This window comes from Octopus bimaculoides, chromosome 8, assembly GCF_046866305.1.
Source record: "Octopus bimaculoides isolate indiv1 chromosome 8, ASM4686630v1, whole genome shotgun sequence".
NCBI lineage: Eukaryota > Metazoa > Mollusca > Cephalopoda > Octopoda > Octopodidae > Octopus > Octopus bimaculoides.
Window position 1 is genome coordinate 29,320,763 of NC_142935.1, and position 21,292 is coordinate 29,342,054.

Consider the following 21,292-nt stretch of genomic DNA (forward strand, 5'->3'; position numbering starts at 1 on the left):
CTGCCCTACTAATACTTGTATAAAATTGTAAATATTAAACTGGTGCTAATGGTGATAATGATTTTTTTTTTTTTTTTTTTTTTTCCAAATTAAAGTGAATGTTTTCTCTCTCACCTATACTCCTCGCTGTCTTGAAGATATGTGCAAGAGCATAATTCAAATAAATTACTTGAATCAAGATATTTTATCTAAATTACATTCTATAGAATCACACTCTGAAAATCAATTAACATCTAAAAATATGAAATATACATTTATTAACAAATTGTTTTGATTTTCTCTTCGTAACATGTAAAAGCATGTTTATCCTCGTCTCTACTGATTTTTATTTCCTAAGAATATTTTGTAGTTTTTAATCTGGGTCAAGAACTACTTTCAAGTGATTTAGCAAGCTGTAATGCCAGTAGCAATTATCTACTTGTGGACAAGAGCTACCTTGATTTAACAATAAATTAGACATCCACTTTGAAAAGAATTCATATCAGAAAATATACATAAATCCATCTATTCATCTATTTTCATTGCCCACTATTCCTGGAAGGGTTGTGGAGTAGAGTCTCCAGGCATCACCTCTCTAGGGTTCCCAAATATAACCAACTGAAACTATGGATATTATCCAACCATTTTGTTCTTGATCTTACCCCTAGCTTTCCTGCCACCTACTTGACTTGTGACCCTTTTCTGTGACATTCTAGTACAACAACTGTGACCTCTCAATGTGAAGAAGTAGCACCTTGACCTTGAGACTCCCTGATCTCTGAGCTACACATTACTTCAGAGACCCTTCACATGCATCTCATTTTGGTTGCTTGTATTTGCAATTCTACTTTTTCGGTCATTACCCAACATCCATGACCATATGGAAGATAGGTTGGAGAACTGAACTGAAGATAGCAAGTTTGGTTTTTTTTAAACCTTCTTCTGAAGGTCAAATGCTGAAGCAAGTACATTACTCAGTATCCAAAGTAGAATATCTGTGAAGATCATAATTTGTAGTATTATCAAATACACCTATTTTCAACTGTTTTCTTTTTTTCATCTATAGACCCATTTGATTACTATTTTATTCTGGTGGACGCCCATAGCCATTCCATGTTTAAAAACTAGTTTTATAGATACTTCTTTCAAAATTCCTATTTTGCTTTGCACACATTAACTTGTGTAGGTTGAACTACGTAAAATGTTTGAGGAAAAAAAAAATGTTTCTTGCAATAAATACATCTAAGACAAAATTTTTTTCTGAATCCTTAATATATTACTGTGGGTCCCTAATTTACTATTTTGCTTCCATGGACCCCACCCCTGAAAAAAAAAATCTTATATGCATCCCCAGGAGTCATATAGTCCCTGGTTGAAAACCGTTGATTTAGTACAGAAAGGAAGGGAACATACAAGAAAAAAATTAATTAGGAAATTTAATTAACTCTTGCGAGCAGCATTTCCACTTAACCTAAGGAGAAATGGAGACTAGACTGCAGCCATGCTGGAGCATCACCTCCAAAGATTCACACACAAGGCATTAGTGGCTAACAGTTCTGGCAGCTCGCTGTCCATGTTTATTGTATCAACAAAGTCTTTGTGGAAGGTGTAAATATTGCATGCTGTTATTTTTTCATTGTCTTTTGATTTGTGATGATGAGGTGGGTTTAATCATCATCATCATTATCGTTTAACGTCTGCTTTCCATGCTAGCATGGGTTGGACGATTTGACTGAGGACTGGCAAGCCAGAAGGCTGCACCAGGCTCCAATCTGATCTGGCAGAGTTTCTACTGTTGGATGCCCTTCCTAACGCCAACCACTCCGAGAGTGTAGTGGGTGCTTTTACATGCCACCGGCACGAGGGCCAGTCACACAGTACTGACAACAGCCAAGCTCAGTACTGGCAACGGCCAGAAATATAACAACTGGTTTCTGAACTCAAGAAAGCAACATCAAGCCCATGACATGGTGGCCCTGTTGAATCCAGCTTAACCCCTCCCCTTTATAATAATGAGAAACGAGAGTAGCATCAAAACCACAGGGATTTTCTTTATCTCCTTTATTTGTCTTGTATGTTTTAATAATTAGATTAACAAAGTCTTATGTTAAGTCTTATGTGTGTGTTTTTAAATGGAATTCATCTTTCTTATTTGATATAATCAACTGATACGGGGATTAATTACTCTATCCCATATTAAAGGCGCTTAATTTTAATATCCTCGACACTAATTAAGTGTTTGGACTTTTAAAATAAATCAATTTTTACAAGGTTTGGCAAGATTTATACATATTTTAGATCTATATTAGATTATTAGATATTTATTTCTTGAGATTTAGTAATAATTTATTTAATGAAGTGAATAAAATTTTTAATGTCTGATTGGTGTGTAGTTCACCTCATGAAATGTCTACTGTGGATATTTATGTGGTAGGATTAGCTCTTAATCCTTTTCGCTGTTGTTAACACTGCATATAATATACATGGTCAGATGCTGTTGTTATATAGAATTGCTTATGTACTTTTTCACTTAGAATAAGGCTTGGTTTTTATATGTAATGTACACGATAGTTGACAGATGCTGTAATTGTAACTTTTCACCTGCTGGTGTTCTTGAAATGTTGCTGCCACGTACTCCTTGTATATGCAATCAGTTTGTTCTCCTTAACATTTCGCCACCTGTCTGCTTTATATCCCACTGAAAATATACTTGTTGACTTGGCCTTGCGATTTATTTGCTAAAATTCATTCTGCTAGCAACTGACAAATCAATGAAGAAAAAGGAAGAGAACTAATGTGAGAGAGAGAGAGAGAAAGACACAGGCAAAAGGAATATATCTATGAAGTTAAATGACAACTGACCAGTCAAGACAAAGCTGACGTTTCTAAATAGCTTTGTATGGATTTTATTGTTTCTAATAGATGTTTATTATTCATGTTTATATAATTTAAAAAAAAATTATTTAACAAACAGAATTTCCAGCTCCTCTTAATTTAGTTATTGACTTTATTCATCCTTAAGACAAGACACTCTCCACGAAAGAAGAGTTGGTGGTTAATTGTAAATATAACAGAAACTCAATATTTGTTAGTATTTGCTCAGACTTTATGCCACATAGCCCATCAGAATGAAGAAGGGAAAAGACTCTAGTCTCAAGACTTGTTTACTCAATCAAGTTTCATGGCTGCTACTTAGTTGTGTGAATTATCATGTGGAATGCCTTAAGTTGTGAACATAACCATAAGTCCAAAATGTGTATCGATTGTTTTAGAAAAACCAACAAAAACTGGTAAGATTTTATAGAAATCTGTTTGTTGAAATTTTATATTCATTTATTAATTCTGTTGTTATATCTGAAATGTCTTTTCATGTTTTATTTTTCCTATCAAAACAATCCAAATAGTGTTGCCTAGTTGCTTTTCTTTTGGACAAATAAAGCATTTGGCCAAGGGATACCACAGTTTAGGAAATTAATTGAAAGCAGAACAATATATTTCTGGCATAAAACAACAATTTATTGGTAATATATATATATATATATATATATATACAAATCCCCAATAAATCTTTTATGTGTTAGCTCAGACAGCATAATAAGTTATAATTCTCCCTTTTCTGATGTTTGAAATCCATAAAATATATTTATATGTTAAAAGATAATTATTTTTCTTGTGATCTCTGGAATAATCAATATACAAATCATTTATCATAATTAATTATTCTTCTTTTCTAAAACTTCTTTTTTGTCTTCTTGATAACATTCTTTTTCTTTTGTGTGTGTGTGTGTGTGTGTGTGTGTAAATATGTTTAACTGTCCGTTTGTTTCAGAAAATTCACAATAACCTCAAATATTAGAAAACTATCCATGTTCCATTTAAATTAAAATTACCGAAAATAATTTTCTGTTTTTAATTTAAAATATGAATTTTCAAAATTTGCCAGTTTAAATGTTAGATATTTTTTTTTTGGGGGGGGGGGGGGGATTTTCTGACATATCAACATATAGATGATACTCTGGGAACTAGCCAGAAAATGATGATGAAAACCGGTTACTTAAATTATGTATTTATTACATATAAATGTATATATCATATTTCTGCTCCACTATATACACCACCTGTAACTTTGGTGTTCAGCCACTGCACCCTCTTATCACATCTTCACCATCTTTCTCTCCTCTATTCTCCATCTGAGGAAGCTTATGTCTCCTAATGTAAGACAACTTTCTTTCCCTCAGTACTGCTCTCCCCAGTTGAGGAATCTTGTGCTGCAAGTTACTTGCAGACTTTACTGCTGCTTATGCCATGTAAAAAGTATCCAGTACACTTTGAAAAGCAGTTGGCATTAGGAAGGGCATCCAGCCACAGAAACCATGCCGAAACTGACAGGCAAGTCTTCTGACTTGTCTGTTCTTGTCAAATCATCCAAACCATGCTAGCTTGGGAAATGGATGTTAAATGATGTTTAGGTTGATATCAGCATCATTTAATTCTTTTACTTGTTTCAGTCATTTGACTGTGGCCATACTGGAGCACCACCTTAAAGGGTGTTTGTCGAAGAAATCTACCCTAGGACTTATTCTTTGTGCACCTGGTACTTATTCTATTGATGCCCGTCCTTGGCAAGATTTCTACAGCTGGATGCCCTTCCTAATGCCAACCATATATATATATATATATATATATATATATATGGTAAATTGGATTACATTTATCCACACTCTGCTACTTTGTAAAAAAATGGTTTATTGAGCAAAAGTGTGGCTTGGATATATAATCCTGTTTATCTCAAATGTATAAAACATCAGACTGTGTGCATTTCTAATATAAATGTGTATTGACCACTTTTAGGTTTTTGTGGCACAAAATAAGCAAAAGCAATATATATATGTAGCTATTATTGTTTACCCCTAGGTCTGTCCTTGTGAAGCAAACCTATGATCAAAGCATTCTTATTATGACCTTCTCCTCTGAACGATGGTTATCCTGGATTATGTTATCCAGTGTGCTCTTTTCGAGGCAGGTAGGATATGATTTGATGGAAATTTGTCTGCTATTTCTAGCAGACTGAGCCACCGCATACAGACCTCTTCATTGCCTACACACAAACATATCTTCACACACATACACAGGACACATTTATCCAATTATCTAAATGTAGTTGTTGTATGTTTAAGAAACATAATGTCATCAAGATGTAGTTTCCTAACAGCAACAGATGTTTAAGAAATGCTGCTATTTCTTACTATATTGATTTAATTTTAACTTTATTTTTGACAAGATATTTTAACTTAAACTATATTTTAATAGAAACCCTCGCATCTATTGTTTATTGTTTGTTAGTTTGTGAAATCATTACCAGTATTTCAGTATAGCAGTGTGTTTTATAGTGGTGTTGTAATGATAAGGTTTCATTTAATGAAACCAACAAATATTTTTTTGTTGTGTGAAACCAAACTGTTATTTTATTCTCACATTAAAAAAGCAAATGTCTTCTACTATAACCCTGGGCTGATCAAAGCCTTGTGAGTGGATTTATTCAAGGTGGTGCCCCAGCATGGCCACAGTCAAATGACTGAAACATGTAAAAGATGAAAGTTAAAGAATAAACAGTGTAGTGGATTTGACAGATGATATCAGTGATAAATGCTGGTGGCTGTATGTGATATATATTCAGAAACAGCAGTTTGTTGTTATATTATTATGTATGTTTAAATTATCGATTTTAGTTTGTTTTACATGGATGTCTAACAAGTAAGAAACTCTTTTTTTGTCTCTCATCATCATTGGTTTAACATCCACTCTTCTTCCATGTTTGTATGGATCTGATGGAGTTGGTTGAAGCAGATTTTCTCTGGCTGGATGCATTTCCTGTTGCCAACCCTCACTTGTTTCCAAGTAAGGTAATATTTCCACATGATCAGACATGTTTTGTAGAATATTGGAAATGAAAGACCCTGCTTGTATGACAGTGACACTCATTTACACCTATAACAGGAGACACAAACACATACATCATGTGTGTGTGTGTGTGTGTGTGTGTGTGTGTGTGTGTGTGTGTGTGTGTGCCACAGAACGTTCAAAAACTAGATACCAATATCTAGGCATTGTCTAAGCCTAATTATGTTACCTATGAAGAAAACTATACAATACCAAAATAAGCAATTCCCACAGACTATGAATCTTTAAACCCTTTCCACTTTACAAGAATGAAGACAACCCGAAATAATGAGACTTAAGATATAAGAAATTCACAATTGACTATAACATATGATGCATCCCATCATCAGCTGTTCAAACAGATCCCTGTGGTTTTTGACACTTGGGATTTCTTTCTGTTTCCCTCTAGTAAATCCATTCATAGTGAGACTGAACTTCAAATCATGTGGTTGTAAAGCAAACTTCTTAATTACACAGCCATGCCTATGCCTGTATCTGTCTAATATTTGTCTTAGTTTAGATGGTTCACTGTTTTTCAAGAACCACATATACCAACCAGGAATCCAATGGAATGGTTTATTTGTTTTCCTCTAAATAAACATTACTTTTGGCACAGTCATACAGAGAAGCTGTTACTATTATTATAATTATTGTTGTTCTTGTTATTATAATAAAAATATATATGCCTATATTTAACATTCAAATGTGGGATGACCACCACTGTGGAGACTGTCTGGGAAGAGAAATTCTCTTCATAGATAATGTCTCTGAAAACATACCAAGCTGGATTATGAATGATGCTTTTAATTAATTAATTCCAGTTTGACAAATCTTTGCACAGGAAACAGAAAATTTATCATTTGCTGTTCCATATAAGACAGGCAGTCCTAAGTGGGCAATGAACAATGAATTTCTTTTTTTTTTTTTTTTTTTTTTAGCTGATGAAACATACAAATGCAGAATGCTTGTTCTACAGGCTGACAATATCATTGTGTCTTTATTAGAAACCATGATTATTATTATTCTATGTTCAAATTCTGCTAAAACTGGTTTTTGCCTTTTCTCCTGTTGGGGTTGATAAATGAGTAAGAGTCAAGCGCTCCGGTTGGTGTGATTGATTAATCCTCTTCCCCAAAACTTCAGGCCTTGTGCCTATAGTAGTAAGATTATCATCATCATCCTGTCAAAGTCAACTTTGCCATTCATCTTTTCAGAGTCGATAGAATAAAGAAAGAATTATCATTAATAATTGTAACAAAAATTGCATGAATGAAAAAGCAACATTTTTTTTTTCATTTTTCATGTTATAAACCAATGATCAGTTTGTTGAGTTTGAAAGGTTTACCTACATTTTGATTAATATCAATAGTTTTGTCTCAGCAAGAGGATATCAGTTTAGATTTTATGGCAATTCCATTTCCAATGGAAGCTTTTAATTTATTACTCATCCTCTCCACTAAATCTGTTGAAACTGGCTATAAATGTCCTAATGACTACAGAACATAGATAAGAAAAAAATTTGTATTCATTGCTGCATTCTAAGAGCCAGTTGCTCTGGTACGGCCTTTGCTTAATCTAGAACTTCAGTTTGACCAAGCTAATTAACTGAGAGAAAGTATGACATGCAATTAAGATCATATCCACTTGCTATTCAAGTCTATTTTTGTTAAGTGTCAAAACATCAGCAAATGTCTTGCACATCTGCTGACAGGAGACAACTTCCAAGATCCCATCAGTGTGGGTTGAGCAGTGACAGCCAATAGAAATTTAAACAAAGGTCAAACTAAGTTGGACTGGAACATAACATAATTAGTTTAAAATACATCACAACACAGTGGACTGACAATAGCATCATTTCTACATGACAAATTAGACATTTAGCTAGCGTACATCAAAGTGACAAATAACATGGAATTACCAAGTATTACAAAGCTTTCATTAAAAGACCAATAACGAGACTCTACATAGGTACTTGAGTGGCTAGAAATAGGAGGTAGATTCCCTTAAATCATACTGTCTTAAAAAGAAAAAAGATCCATTAGATAATCTTGTTCTATAAACCTCTGAGAAGAGCAAAGAAGTCGGAATGACTTTCATTACAGGTTGATTTGGTAACAGTTGACCTAGTGTTAAACAATAACAACTAATTGTTTAACTCAGCGATTTATCAGTTTCTTCACAGAATATGAAGGTGCCAAATATAGTCAATCACTTATCTGAGCTACAATGACAATTTTGCAAAAGTCTGATCTAAATTGCTGGCTGCAAACATCTAAAAATAATGCAGTGACTAAAATAGGTATAGAGCATCAAATTGGATTATCATTTCAAAGAACTATGAATATATGCCATGACAGGAACTTGAATGATCTGTGTATTAACAAAAGTGTTTTTCCTTTTGATATCTGCAGATAGAGAAACAATTTGTTATACAGATAAATAGACCATTATTACTTGGTATACTGAAAAACCAGAAATAATTTAGAGTGATTATAATTGTTACTTAAGTAGGCTATATGTTTTTTGTTTTTCTTTTTTCTTAATGCGAACCAGTTAGGTGTGACAAACTATCCAGACATGACGATATGGTTGACGTGCTTTCTGTGCATGTGTATGCATATTCATTGTTTTAAAGACTCTTTCCTGATTAGAATCAGTTGGATGGTTCTGCTATACAGTAATTTCTTATTTGTTTGAATTTTATCATCTCGTGTCAAAACAGATGACTGGAGCCTGGTGCAGCCTTCCAACCCATGTCAGCATGGAAAACGGATGTTAAATGATGCTGATCTCGTATTTAAGATCTAACATTCTCAGATCTCATCTTACTGATTCTTTCCCAGTTTTATTTAACCAACCTCTTCTGGCAGTACCTTCTACCAATTGACAGCACATTTTCACCATTGTACTTCATTTGAAGTACAATGTTTATATTAGCTCCTCTCCCCAATAAAAAGAGTACCCATACACATATCCTCACACACATACACACAACGGGTTGCCGCACAGTTTCTATCTACCAAATTCACCACTCACAAGGCATTGGTCAGTTCGGGCCAAGAGTAAGAAACATTTGCCCTAAGTGCAGGGCAGTGGGACTGAACTCAAAACCACATGGTTGCAAAGCGAGCTTCTTAACCACATAATCATACCTGCACTTTAATCACTATTTTCATTACTCTCAGCAAGGTGGTGAGCTGGCGTTAGCACACTGGGCGAAACGCTTAGCGGCATTTTTTCGCCCCCCCCCCCCCTTCGGCTACGGGGAATATGAATCGGCAAAAATCGACATTTCTAAATTACCACCCCAATTTCTTTAATTTTTCATTTTTTTCGGAAATTTTTTTTTTTCTGTTTTTCTTCTTTTTTTTTCAAAATATGCGGAAAAATACGAAGATTATGATTCTGAAAAAAATTTCCCAAAATTTTCGTAAAATTTTTTTTTAAGAATTTTTTTTTTCTTTTTTTCTAAATATGCGGAAAAATACGGACATTATGATTCGGACAAAAATTTCAAAACATTTCTGTACAGTCGGTTAGGGTTTTAGGGTCAGTGTTGGGGGGAAAAAAGTCAAAATTGAAGAAGTTGGGGGGGGGGGGGATTTCACAATGCCGATTTTTGGCAATTTTCCGGAACCTCCGCATCCGAAAACGGGGATTTTTGGCCCAAAAAAAAAAAAAAAAAAAAAGGGGGAGAAAATAGGGGGTGGGAGACAAAAGTCTTACCACTGAACCTGTTGCCTTCTTAATATAGTAACTCTTGTTATATTTGAAAAATAATATATAAACTCGTGTGACGTGAAGCCAGATGAGTCCTCATATTTCGGTTCAGACCCTTCAAAGAAGTGTGTTTCAAGGTTAACTCACCTTTGCTCACAGCACATAAATCTACCTTTCTTTAAAATACATTGTTAATATAATGTAATAACAAACAGGTTCATTTAATAGTATAAATGTTATTTTCTCTAATTAAATAATTTCAACATAATTCATTTAAACGGTGCTTTAACTGGAAACATCTGCAGTTTCTCTTACAAAGAGCATTAAAAAAGAAATGATTTCTCTAAATATTCTTTCTCTTTTTATTTTCCTGGTGCGTGTGCTTAATCTCAATCTCGCTTTCTCTTCGCTGACTCACAGCCTGTGAACCTTTTTTGGTTTACACAAACGTTCGTTACGATCTGGGAATCTAGGGGAAACAGAAGAGGCTCTGGTTTATGTCTTTTTCTTCCCCCACTGACTGCCGCACATAGACAAACAATTCGAGTGTGTGAGTATAATATAAATTTAGCTTCCTCTCTAGCAAGGGAAAGCACTCCAATTTAGCCGCGCGCACCAGCTGTTTCAGAATCTCTTTTAATAACCCACTGTCGTCATGAGGCTGTAAAGCGATAATTTGGTGGTAGAGGTTGTAGGGGAGGCTTTATTTCACTCTCTCCATTCACTTACTCTCTTTCTATTTTCTCGACACTCCTACTTCGCCCACACCTCTTTTTCCCTTCATTCTCATCATCATAACCATCACGGTAAGTTTGGCGTGGTTTAGAAGTCATGTCAAACTTTATAAACTTATAAAACTTTCAGTTCATTTTTAGAAACCGATTTCTTTTTTTTTTTTTTTTTTTAACACTTCGTTCAAAGTTTTTCATTCCTTACTGTTGTTACTTGTCAACGATGATTTCCCCCCTGGAACAATAAGTTGAAACTACAGTTTTATCCTTATACGATTGAGCTGGATTACCATGGCATAGTGGGGCCAGCTAAACATCCTGATGTCTTTAAAAGAACTCAGTTTCACTGTTGCTGTTTGGAACCGACCCACCATTCCTTACAGGTTAGATATTTTTGTTTGATATATTTATATGTTTATTCTGATCACACAATTATGTTGTTGAAAGTTAACCATCTTCTCTGACTATAGTTTTGTTTTGTTTTGTTTCATTCTCGAGAATCTTAGATTCCAGATACTGTATTATATTTATATTTTCATACAATTGGAATCTTTATTAACGTAAATGGAAAAGAAATCCCAAAAACTATATCGTAAAAAGTTCCTAAATTATACATCGCATCTCTCTCCCACTCCCTCTCTCATACACATACACTTTCTGTGCGCCTCTCTGTCCCTCTGTCTTCCTATTTGCCTGCACCCCTCTCTTTTTCTTTTTACGCCTCTCTCTTCCATTCTCTTACTCGCGCGTACACACACACACACACACACACACACACACATCATTCACAAATCATTCGTCAAGGTTAAAAATGCTACTTATTTTAGTTCGGATGTATTAAAGTTCTTTGTTAATATATATAATAGTTGTATAATTGCTAATAAAAGTTCTATCTGTACATGTTAAAGCCGGTATCACCGTAAAACAAAGTTAGTTTAAACAATGTATCCTGGTGTGTGCAGCAAGTAAAACCAGATTCATATTAAGGCAGCAAGATCGTTTCTCACATACATTATCACTTTTAGAATAAAAGATCTTTGAAGCAGATAATTGACACCGATTCACCAAGCTAGAAGTGGGAGGAAAAGCTTTGAAATAGAAAATAGAGGCCTCTATATAGACCTGTTTATTTTTATGGTGTCAAATGATAACAGGAAAGTAAAGGAATATATTGGAGAATGTGTCCTAGGATACACTATCTGAACAGCAATGCTGGGATGGTCTCATCTGGAATGCCTGATCATATATCACTTGGATTGAGATTGTCTTGGGGTTATTCAACAACGATCGAGAAAAAGTTTTTGATGTCTTCTCTGTCGGTTTTCTTAGGCTGAGAAGTTCTATGATGTTAGTTACCAGGTTATTTTCCCTCCACCCCGGTTATTTTGTTTAATAACATCAAAGTCAAATAAACGCCACTCACCTAACAATTCCGTTGAATGTTTAATATCACTTAAAGTTTTTCACGTCTTTAATCAAATTAGCGACAGAACTATAAATTTTTCTACTCTGTAAATATTTGGTTTTAACCTTTTTAATAGGGTTAATCTACGCCAGCGACCACTATTCAAAAATCAATTAATTTCACGGCGTTCCTTCGATATAACTCGTATCAATAATAAATTGATACGAGTTATATCGTATTTAAATTTCCTTTAAATTTCTCAACTTTCTAATCAAAGTTGTTTTCTGTTTCAACTTATTTACTATCTAGAATTTCGAGGGCACCATACAGTTTCTCCTTGTCTTTGTGCTTATGTGGGTATGAGTCATCACTCACTCATCAAATTTTCTCCCAAACATCATATATGTAGTTGGTTACTAATACACTTCTGAATGACTCTCAAAAAAATTTTTTTTACTAATTAATTACCTCTTACTTAAAAAGGAAATTCGTACATGGATATTTAAGAAATTGATAAAGTTAAAAATAAATGGAATAGAATTGATATATATGTTTATGAATTTGTTTTGCAAGTTTCCAGATGTGAAACCGTGCGTTGAAATAATATTTTTATCTTATTTTTGTGAAAATCCAATATTTTGAGTTTAACCATTTTTTTCCCCAAAGTAAATTGTTGACACTCTTTAGTGTCGATAGTATTGCAAAGTGTATACACAAAATATTGATAACTGAGTTTCATTTATCAGAATGGAGTCAGTAGTTGAAGAGAAAAAAAGGAAACGAAAGATTGTTGTTAAACACACACCAAAAATAAATACTCTGATTATATTGAAGTTGTTATTCAGTTTTCGAGAATGCCTACTTTTGATTATATTTTGGCTGTCTTATTGATAATTAATTGGAAAGTTACAGTTTAACTAGTATTTTTATGGGAACAACCTACGAAATATATATTGGTATAACAATCATCATTATTTAATGTCTGTATTCCATGCTAGCATGAGTTGGGCATTAGGCCCAAGGACTGCATTGTGATTCAGTGTCTGTTTGGCATGGTTTCTACAGCATGATGCCCTTCCTAATGTGTGGATGCATTTTTTCAATGGATTGAAGATATTAACAATATAAGGTAACTGTAATGACCTGTGATGTTAGAAGGAAATGTTAATGTCATTTGAATTGTGGTAGTCTCTTAATGGTAGTCATAAGTTGGTAGGTACACTGTCATTGGTTTTATAGCATGTCGGGGCCAAATCATTTAACTTTACTCATCTTCGTGGTTTAGTAGCAGAGTATGGAAGAGCAGTAAGAACAGTCAATGGTTTTTATGCCAAACTAACTTGTTGGTGTATACAGTGCCAAAATCTTACATTCTTTGTTTATGCAATATCACATATCCTTCTTTCTTCAAACAAACCAAAAAAAAAACAGAGCTTTCAACATACAATTTTACTGGAGTCTGTTGCTAAAATATATGCATGGATCTAATATACTTGTTATATATAATATTTAAAAGAAAGGGTGGATAATGTCAGTGTATTGTGAAGTAAAACTGAAAAAGGGTCCAGTTTGAAATGTACTTTATGGAACTATTTTACGCTCAATACAGATCACAAGATTCCTTAAATTACAACATTAAATGTTCTTCTTTACACTCTATGCACCTAAAACTTATATCAAAATGCATACATCAGCTTATAAGCCTCCAATGTATGTGAGCTGTAAAAATCTAAATTAAAGACTAACCTCTCTTCATCTCCTGATCCATTGTCCATATTCTCTATTATAACTCACCTTCTTGTACCTCGTTTTGCTCTGACATCTTGTCACCATCATCTCTGCTTTCCAGCTACTCTCACTCACCTGCAAATAATATAGGGTAGCCATGTATCTTCTCCAAAGCAAGACACCTGTGCTCTTTCCTCAGTCATACTTTAGCCTCTCATCACCTTGCATAAAGCCATCTTCCTGCTCCCTCAAGTACACACCCTACTCAGTCGGGACTCTTCCATTTTCTATTCTTTTCTTTGGCAACCTCAGTAGTGCTGGTGTCAAGAAAAAGGCACCCAGTACACACTTTAAGGTGGTTGGCATTAGGAAGGGCATTCAAGCATGGAAAATATACCGAAGCTGACACTGGAGCTTGAGGTAGTCCCGCAGCTTGTTGGATCCTATCAAACTGTCCAATCCATACTAGCATGGTAAATGGACGTTAAATGACGATGTTTTGATTTTGAAAGACTGCAATAGGTGTCAAGTTCTGAACTTTATCTTATCTTCTCTTTATGATGTTATGACAGTTTCAGATATTTGTTATAAATTAGCAACTGATGAATTTCCAAACACGGTTGTTATTGCTTAGCATAAAGTCAACACTGGTCTGGTAACATTTGGTAAAGGGTATTCTAGTCCTGACCACCCCATCGTTTTAGAAATAGGCAACACTATATTATCTGATGTGTCAAGACTGGAAGTGTAATTTGGTGGAGAGTTGGCTGCAATTTCCAGCAAGTCAAGTGATTCTCCAGAGGCTCTATTATTACCTACTTTGTCCAACTTTGTTAATAACTGTCTATCTATATTTTCATCAAAGAAGTACTGCCATCTGGAATATGGCTGCACTAGATGCGGGCATGTCTGTGTGGTTATGAAACTCGTGTTGCATCCATGTGGTTTCAGGTTCAGTCCCACTGTGCAGCACCTTGGGCTGATGTCTTCCATTATATTCCCAGGTTGACCAAAACACTGAGCAAATTTCATAAATGTAAACTGTGTGGAAGCCTTGTGTGTGTATGAGTGAGTCCTTTTTTTTTTGTATCGTACCCACTCCTCTTCTTGGCAACCAATTTTGCTATGTTTATGTCCCTGTAACTCAGCAGTTCAGCAAAATAGACTGATAGAATAAGTACCAGACTCTAAAAAAAAAAAAAATAAGTATAGGGGTTAACTTGTTTGAATAAACACTCCGAAGTGGTGCCCCAGCATGGCCACAGTCCAAGGACTGTAACAAGCAAAAAGATGACAAATATATAAACTCATTTGTCAAGTTCTCCATTTGCAAAAGCTGCAAACAGCTGCATTCACTGAGACGTATGTCAAAGCTTCATGACCTATCAGCTGCACCAAGGTCATACGTTGTAGGGTGAATTGCATCAACGTGACCTAAAACATGGAAGCTTATTTTCTGGACTATTATTGATAAAGATATTTAATACATGATTCCCCCCAACTGGAGATCAATTTTTACCAAGATAAAACCTGATTCTTTGATGACAAGAATTTGAGTAACGAAACCAAACTAAAGACTTGTGCAAGAATTGTAACCAGGTGCAGGCATGGCTGTGTGGTTAAGAAGCTTGCTTTGCAACCATGTGCTTTCTGGTTCAATCCCACTGTGTGACACTTTAGGTAAGTGTCTTCTAGTATGGCCCTGAGACAACTAATGCGTTGTGAGTAAATTTGGTAGACAGAAACTGTGCAGAAAGGCAGTGAGCTGGCAGAAACGTTAGCACGCCGGGTGAAATGCTTAGCGGTATTTTGTCTGCCGTTATGTTCTGAGTTCAAATTCCGCTGAGGTCAACTTTGCCTTTCATCCTTTCGGGGTCAATAAATTAAGTACCAGTTACACACTGGGTCGATGTAATCGACTTAATCCCTTTGTCTGTCCTTGTTTGTCCCCTCTGTTTAGCCCCTTGTGGACAATAAAGAAATGAGAAACTGTGCAGAAGCCTACCTTGTGTGTGTGTCTTTGTGATTGCGTTTGTCTCCCTAACCACTTGACAACTGGTGTCGGTTTGTTTACATCCCTATGAGTTATCAATTCGGTAAAAGAAACTGATAGAATATGTACTGGGGTCAATTTGTTCAACTAAACCCCTGAAGGTGATGCTCCGGCATGGCCACAGTCCATTGACTGAAACAAGTAAAAGGCAAAAGGTTTTCTCTTATATAAATTTCAGGCATCACTTGTGAGTGAGCATGATTTGATAGCACATCCCCTACTTTTGCTAACCGTTTCAGGCACCTATACAATCATGAGCAGATACCCTCTTGCCCCCCCCCCCCCTCACCCATTAATCTAGTGGAATATATTGTGACAGCTAAGGGGGGAGGGGGGAGAGGGCTGCACCAGCACCTGGGTGAGTAGATTGGAAGAATGTGAAATGAAACACCTTGTTTAATGACACAATGCTTCGTTCAATCCAAGAATCATGCTTTTGGGTAACTGTCTTTGACTATAACCCCAGGCCAACAAAAGCCTTGTGGGTGGATTTAGTGAACAGGAACTGTCTGGAAACCCATCATGTGTGTGTGTCTATGTGCATATATATATATATATATATATATATATATATATATATATATATATATGTGCATGTGTGTGTCTATGTTTGCATCACTTTGTCTTGACATTGCGTGATTCTTGTAAATAAATCTTATTCATTTCCTCTTATATTCTACGAAAATATATATGGCCATGGGGGGAAATATTACTGTGTCTTGAAACAGGTAAGAAGTGGTGACAGGGAGAGCATTCAGCTTTAAAAAAATCTGTCTCAATTAACTATGTTTGACCCATCCAATCATGGAAAGGTGGACATTAAAATGATGATGATGATGATATTCATGTGTACAACCTTGTCATTTTAAGTGATTGCTAGACTGGTAGATTTTACAATATAAACTACATGTCTCCCTTTCCTTGAATTCATTATGGGTTACCTTTCTTTCGAATGACCATGACATTGAAAAGTTGTGTGAAAAACGAGCCATGTGACTGGGATACATGTGTAGAAAACTGTATTCACATTCAGATAGAATGTACATTGTTAACTTTGCTTAATTAAGAGGAACCTTGAAAATTAATTCTTTTGTAGTCGACTTTCATTGTGATTCAGTAAAACCAGTATTGTATAAAAAATTTTCTCATTACAGTAACACTAAAAATAAACCTTGATTGGGTTTTCAACACAGCAAAGATAGAATTTAGATTGTAAGCATGAAGAATACTTTCAATGGGTTATATATATCATCATCATCATCGTTTTAATGTCGACTCTTCCATGCTTTCATAGACAAAAAAAAATTTGAGGCAGATTTTCTATGGTTAGATGCCCTTCTTGTCATCAACTCTTTCCTGTTTCCAGGAAATGTAATATGTCCCTGGATATATGTTTGTTAACAAGTGTGACAAGGAGACACAAACATGCACATGCGTGCACACATTGAGCTGGCAAAATTGTTAGTGTGCCAGACGAAATGCTTAGCGGTATTTCGCCTGTCGCTACATTGTGAGTTCAAATTCTGAGTCAGCTTTGCCTTTCATCCTTTCAGGGTCAATAAATGAAATACCAGTGACACACTGGGGTTGATGGAATCAACTAGTTCCCTCCCTAACAATTTCAAGCCTTGTACCTATAGTAGAAAGGATTATTATTAGGCGCTACTTTGGTATGTTACCTATGTAACCAACATGATCTACAAGAGTTAAATTCTACTTTAGTATGCGATCCACATGTTTCATTTATTTATTATGGCTTAAATAAAACATTCTTACATTTTTATGTGTTTATTTAAAAAAATTTAAATGAAGCAGATTTGAAACAAGTTTACTAATTTTATCAGTGAATCGAACAAAATTCAGCTAGAAAAGCTGTTCTTGTTAAGTATAACTTTTCTTGTTGTAGATCACAATATAAAGTGTATATCACATACCAAAGCAGTTTCATGACACGTAGATTGCATACCAAAGTAGCACCTTATTATTATTATTATTATTATTATTATTATTATTATTATTATTATTGTATGATGTCTTTGGTTTTATAATGCCCCTTGTGAAATTGTGATCAAGGCGGATACTTGAGTTTAACTTTTGGTTCTGTCACTAATAGATAATGTTAAGTAGTATGTCAATGATTTTCCAACCTTCCTTTCAAGCCAGCAGCACTCTTACTGGCTTGCTTTGTTGACAATCTCATAAATAATTATAATAGAAAAGATTGTCTTTTGAAATTTAAATAAAGTTGGAGTCTTCTATAGGAAAAAACTGCATGATGATACTTCAGGTTGAAAACGCAATGCTTCCAAGATGGTTGTTGCTTGACCTGCTACAACTAGCATCCAAATGTCCCTCAAATCACACTCTACTTTCTTGAAAATGAGAATATATATTGGATAGCAAAGCCCTAGATACATGATGCCCCCCCCCCCCCCCCAAAAAAATGGTATGGTCATAGCCAGAGCATCATAAGTTTATCTTTTCCCCTCCTGCTTTAAATGTAGATAAGGTCACATTTACATCCTTGAATATTCATGTTGACTTTGAATTTTATCTTGCATTTTAGAGTCACTCTCAGCCATAAAAATTCAATTAAAATCTAAAATCCAAGCGTCATCATCATTCTCATTACCATTATTATCAGCTTAATCATTATCTTAATTCCCATCACCATTATCAACAAAGTGAGATCGCAGCCATGGCCGATGCCAGTGTTGCATGATCGGCCCTTTTGAAAGTACCCTTGAAGCATCGAGCGATATGATATGCTTGAGAAGACCTGTTGAGTCAAGTAAAATCGAAATCTTAGCCATGGCTAGTTCCCCCTTACTGGCTTCCATGCTGGTGGCACGTAAACTGCACCATCCAAACATGGTCAATGCCAGTGCCTGCTGACTGGCTCCCATGCCGGTGGCACATAAAAAGCACCCACTACACTCTTGGAGTGGTTTGTATTAGGAAGAGTATCCAGCTGTAGAAACATTTCCAGATCAGATTGGAGCCTGATGCAGCCCACTGGCTTGCCAGACCTCAGTCAAACCGTCCAACCCATGCCAGCATGGAAAGCGGATTTTAAACAAGGATGTTGATGATGAAAAGGTGGTGAGAAGGTAGAATTGTTAGAACATAAAGAGCTGGAAAAACACCACTAAGCATTTTACCCAACATGCTGAGTTCAAATGCCACCAATGTTGGCCTTGCCTTTCATCCTCTTGGGGGTTGATAAAAAAAAAAGACATCAGTCAAGCACAGGGGGTTAATATCACTGACATACCTCTTTTCCTTAAAATTGCTAGCCCTGTGCTAAAATTTGAAGCCATTATCATCAAATAATATCCAATCTTTAAAATTTCGATATAAAACCATTTATAGTTTCTTGAGCTTTTGTTTTATAAATTATATTTTTTACCATAGTGTGTTAACTTGCACAAACTTCTAAAGCACCATCCGAACATGGCTGATGCCAGTGTCTCCTGGCTGGCTCCCATGTCAGTGGCATGTAAAAAGCACTGTCTGAATGTCATTGATGCCAGGCCTGCCTGACTGGCTCGTGTGCCAGTGGCCACTGGCTTTCTAGACCTCAGTCAAACTGTCCAACCCATGCCAGCATGAAAAACGGGCACTAAACGATGATGATGAAATACAATTAAAATTAACATGTCCATCCAATGAGGTCACTCTTGAATGATGGTCTCTTTGCTAGCTACTAGAAATAACCAGTTCTGTCTCAAATCACACCCTAACATTTGAAAGAGGGCAGGAGACATTGGATAATGTAATCCAAACTACCATATAAAATGACCAGGTAGTCACAGCTGGAAGGCTTTTAATAATAAGCTGGTTTGATGAAACTGACCTGATCAGCCACAATACTATCCCCCCAACACACACACACACACACACATACACAGCCAGCCAGCCAAAGGTCAAGAGTGAGTTGTAATAGAGTTTAGTTTCATTGTCATTGGATATTTTATAAGAGAAGATTTTCATGTCTCAATATTTTGTATATTTACTTCTAATAGGCAATTGTGTTAACCATGGTGGTGGCTCAAGTAGTTTAGTCAGTGTATTCAGTATGAAAGTCTTGTGGCTGTGAATTCGTTCTTGTCTAACCCTGAACCTAACTATAAATCATTCTTGGCTTTCAATCATTAAGCAGAGAGTATAAAAGTTTTAAAAGAGTAGGTATTTATATAAAATTCATTTACATTATTATTTACTTGTAACCTATGACACGAGGCAAACAAAACATGTTTGTGTTCTAACAAAGGCTATTATATATATAAATGTGATTTAATATATTTTAGTTGTCAAAATGGTTTAACTAAATGGCATGGAAGTTATTAATTGCTTGAATTTTTTTTTTTTTGCTGTCACTTTAATTAGCTAAATTTGAGGATGTTCAGTGTCCAAAGCAAGTTTAGGTTGTTTTTTTTACAGTGGCCTGTGGGAATAATTGGATCATGTTTTAACAGTTTATGTATAATGTGATTTGCTGTATTTGAGAAGACACTCCAAGCTAAGTAAAATTACTGTCATCCATATATACAGGTTTCTCCTTTACAAGTGATGGTGCCACATAAAATGCACTCGTGCCAGTGCTGCATAGACACACCCATGTTGGTGGCACGTAAAAAGCACCCAGCACACTCTGTGAAGTGATTGATGTTAGGAAGGGCATCCGGCCATAAAAACCATGCCACAACAGGCAATTGGAGTCTGGACAACTCCCTAGCCAGTCAGCTCCATGTCAAACTGTCCAACCCATGCCAGTATGGAAAATAGACGTTAAATGGTGATGATGAATTGTTAGTTTGGTTTGTGGTAAGAAAATCTTACCAGGAAATATGTTGTAAGGCATTCCACTTTGTAAGTAAGAGAAGTTAGGCAAATCTTTATTTTATAAAATAATGTCTTAGTATTTGTCAATTCACATATATATATTTTTTTTATCTCGTATTTAAAGACATCTTACCAACATTGCTGCAAGAAATTAAAGTTAATTTTATTTAACATGTTATTTTAGTATTAGCCACAAACTTTTATTAAAATGTACAACAAAGTATACAATTCGTTCACTTTCACTCACACATTCCAGGAAATTACTACATCATAACTTCTTAAGCAATGATTTCATGCATAATAAAGCACGAGGTCATTGATTAGAAAATGAAAGATTGAGCCCAGTGAACAGCATAATCCAAGGTTGATAATGTACAGTGAATTACTAGGGCTGATATAATTGATGATATTTCTTTCTTAAATTTAAGGGCATATGTTAGCCTTGAGTATAGATAGCTGTTGAATTTTGGTTGCAAAATGTCAAGTTGTTTGGTAAGATGAAAAAAATGGATGGTATTGCAGGAAGTACTTTAGGATTCCGGGGAACGGAATCAAATATTAGACTGTCATAAGAGTAAAAGTAAAATTATAAAATACTGAAGCTAAACACTTATTTCCTATCAAATTATCCCTATTTAATAGCAAGTGTGTGTGTGTTTCCTCTTTGTTTTGTAATAGTTCAAAGCAGACAGAATACTTTTGATTTTAATCGTCCAACCCGTGCTAGCATGGAAAGCGGACGTTAAACGATGATGATGATGATGATGATGATGAACACTGTAACAAAATTATTATTTTTTTTGTCTTTGGTCAGTTAGTGTTATTTCCCATTTGCTTCTATCCAGAAATCAAAGGAAACAACTGCTATTTCCCTTCAAACTTAGCTTTTGT

At 35.2% G+C, this 21,292-nt stretch overlaps 1 protein-coding gene across 28 annotated transcripts in view; it reads left to right on the forward strand.

Annotated features, from left to right (window-relative positions):
- LOC106875482 (trafficking kinesin-binding protein 1) overlaps positions 1-21,292 on the forward strand; it is a 212,321-nt gene that overhangs the window by 38,912 nt on the left and 152,117 nt on the right. For 5 of the 28 annotated variants that reach the window (XM_014923639.3, XM_089356243.1, XM_089356240.1 and 2 more), the window contains exon 1: positions 10,394-10,753. The exons of 15 other annotated variants lie outside the window; for them this stretch is intronic. In XM_014923639.3, coding sequence (XP_014779125.1) covers positions 10,692-10,753 — 62 coding nt within the window. In that variant the 5' untranslated portion in view covers positions 10,394-10,691. Of the gene's footprint in view, positions 1-10,164; positions 10,754-21,292 lie in introns of those variants that run through there. 8 more of the 28 variants (XM_089356241.1, XM_089356245.1, XM_089356253.1 and 5 more) reach the window with 4 other exon arrangements.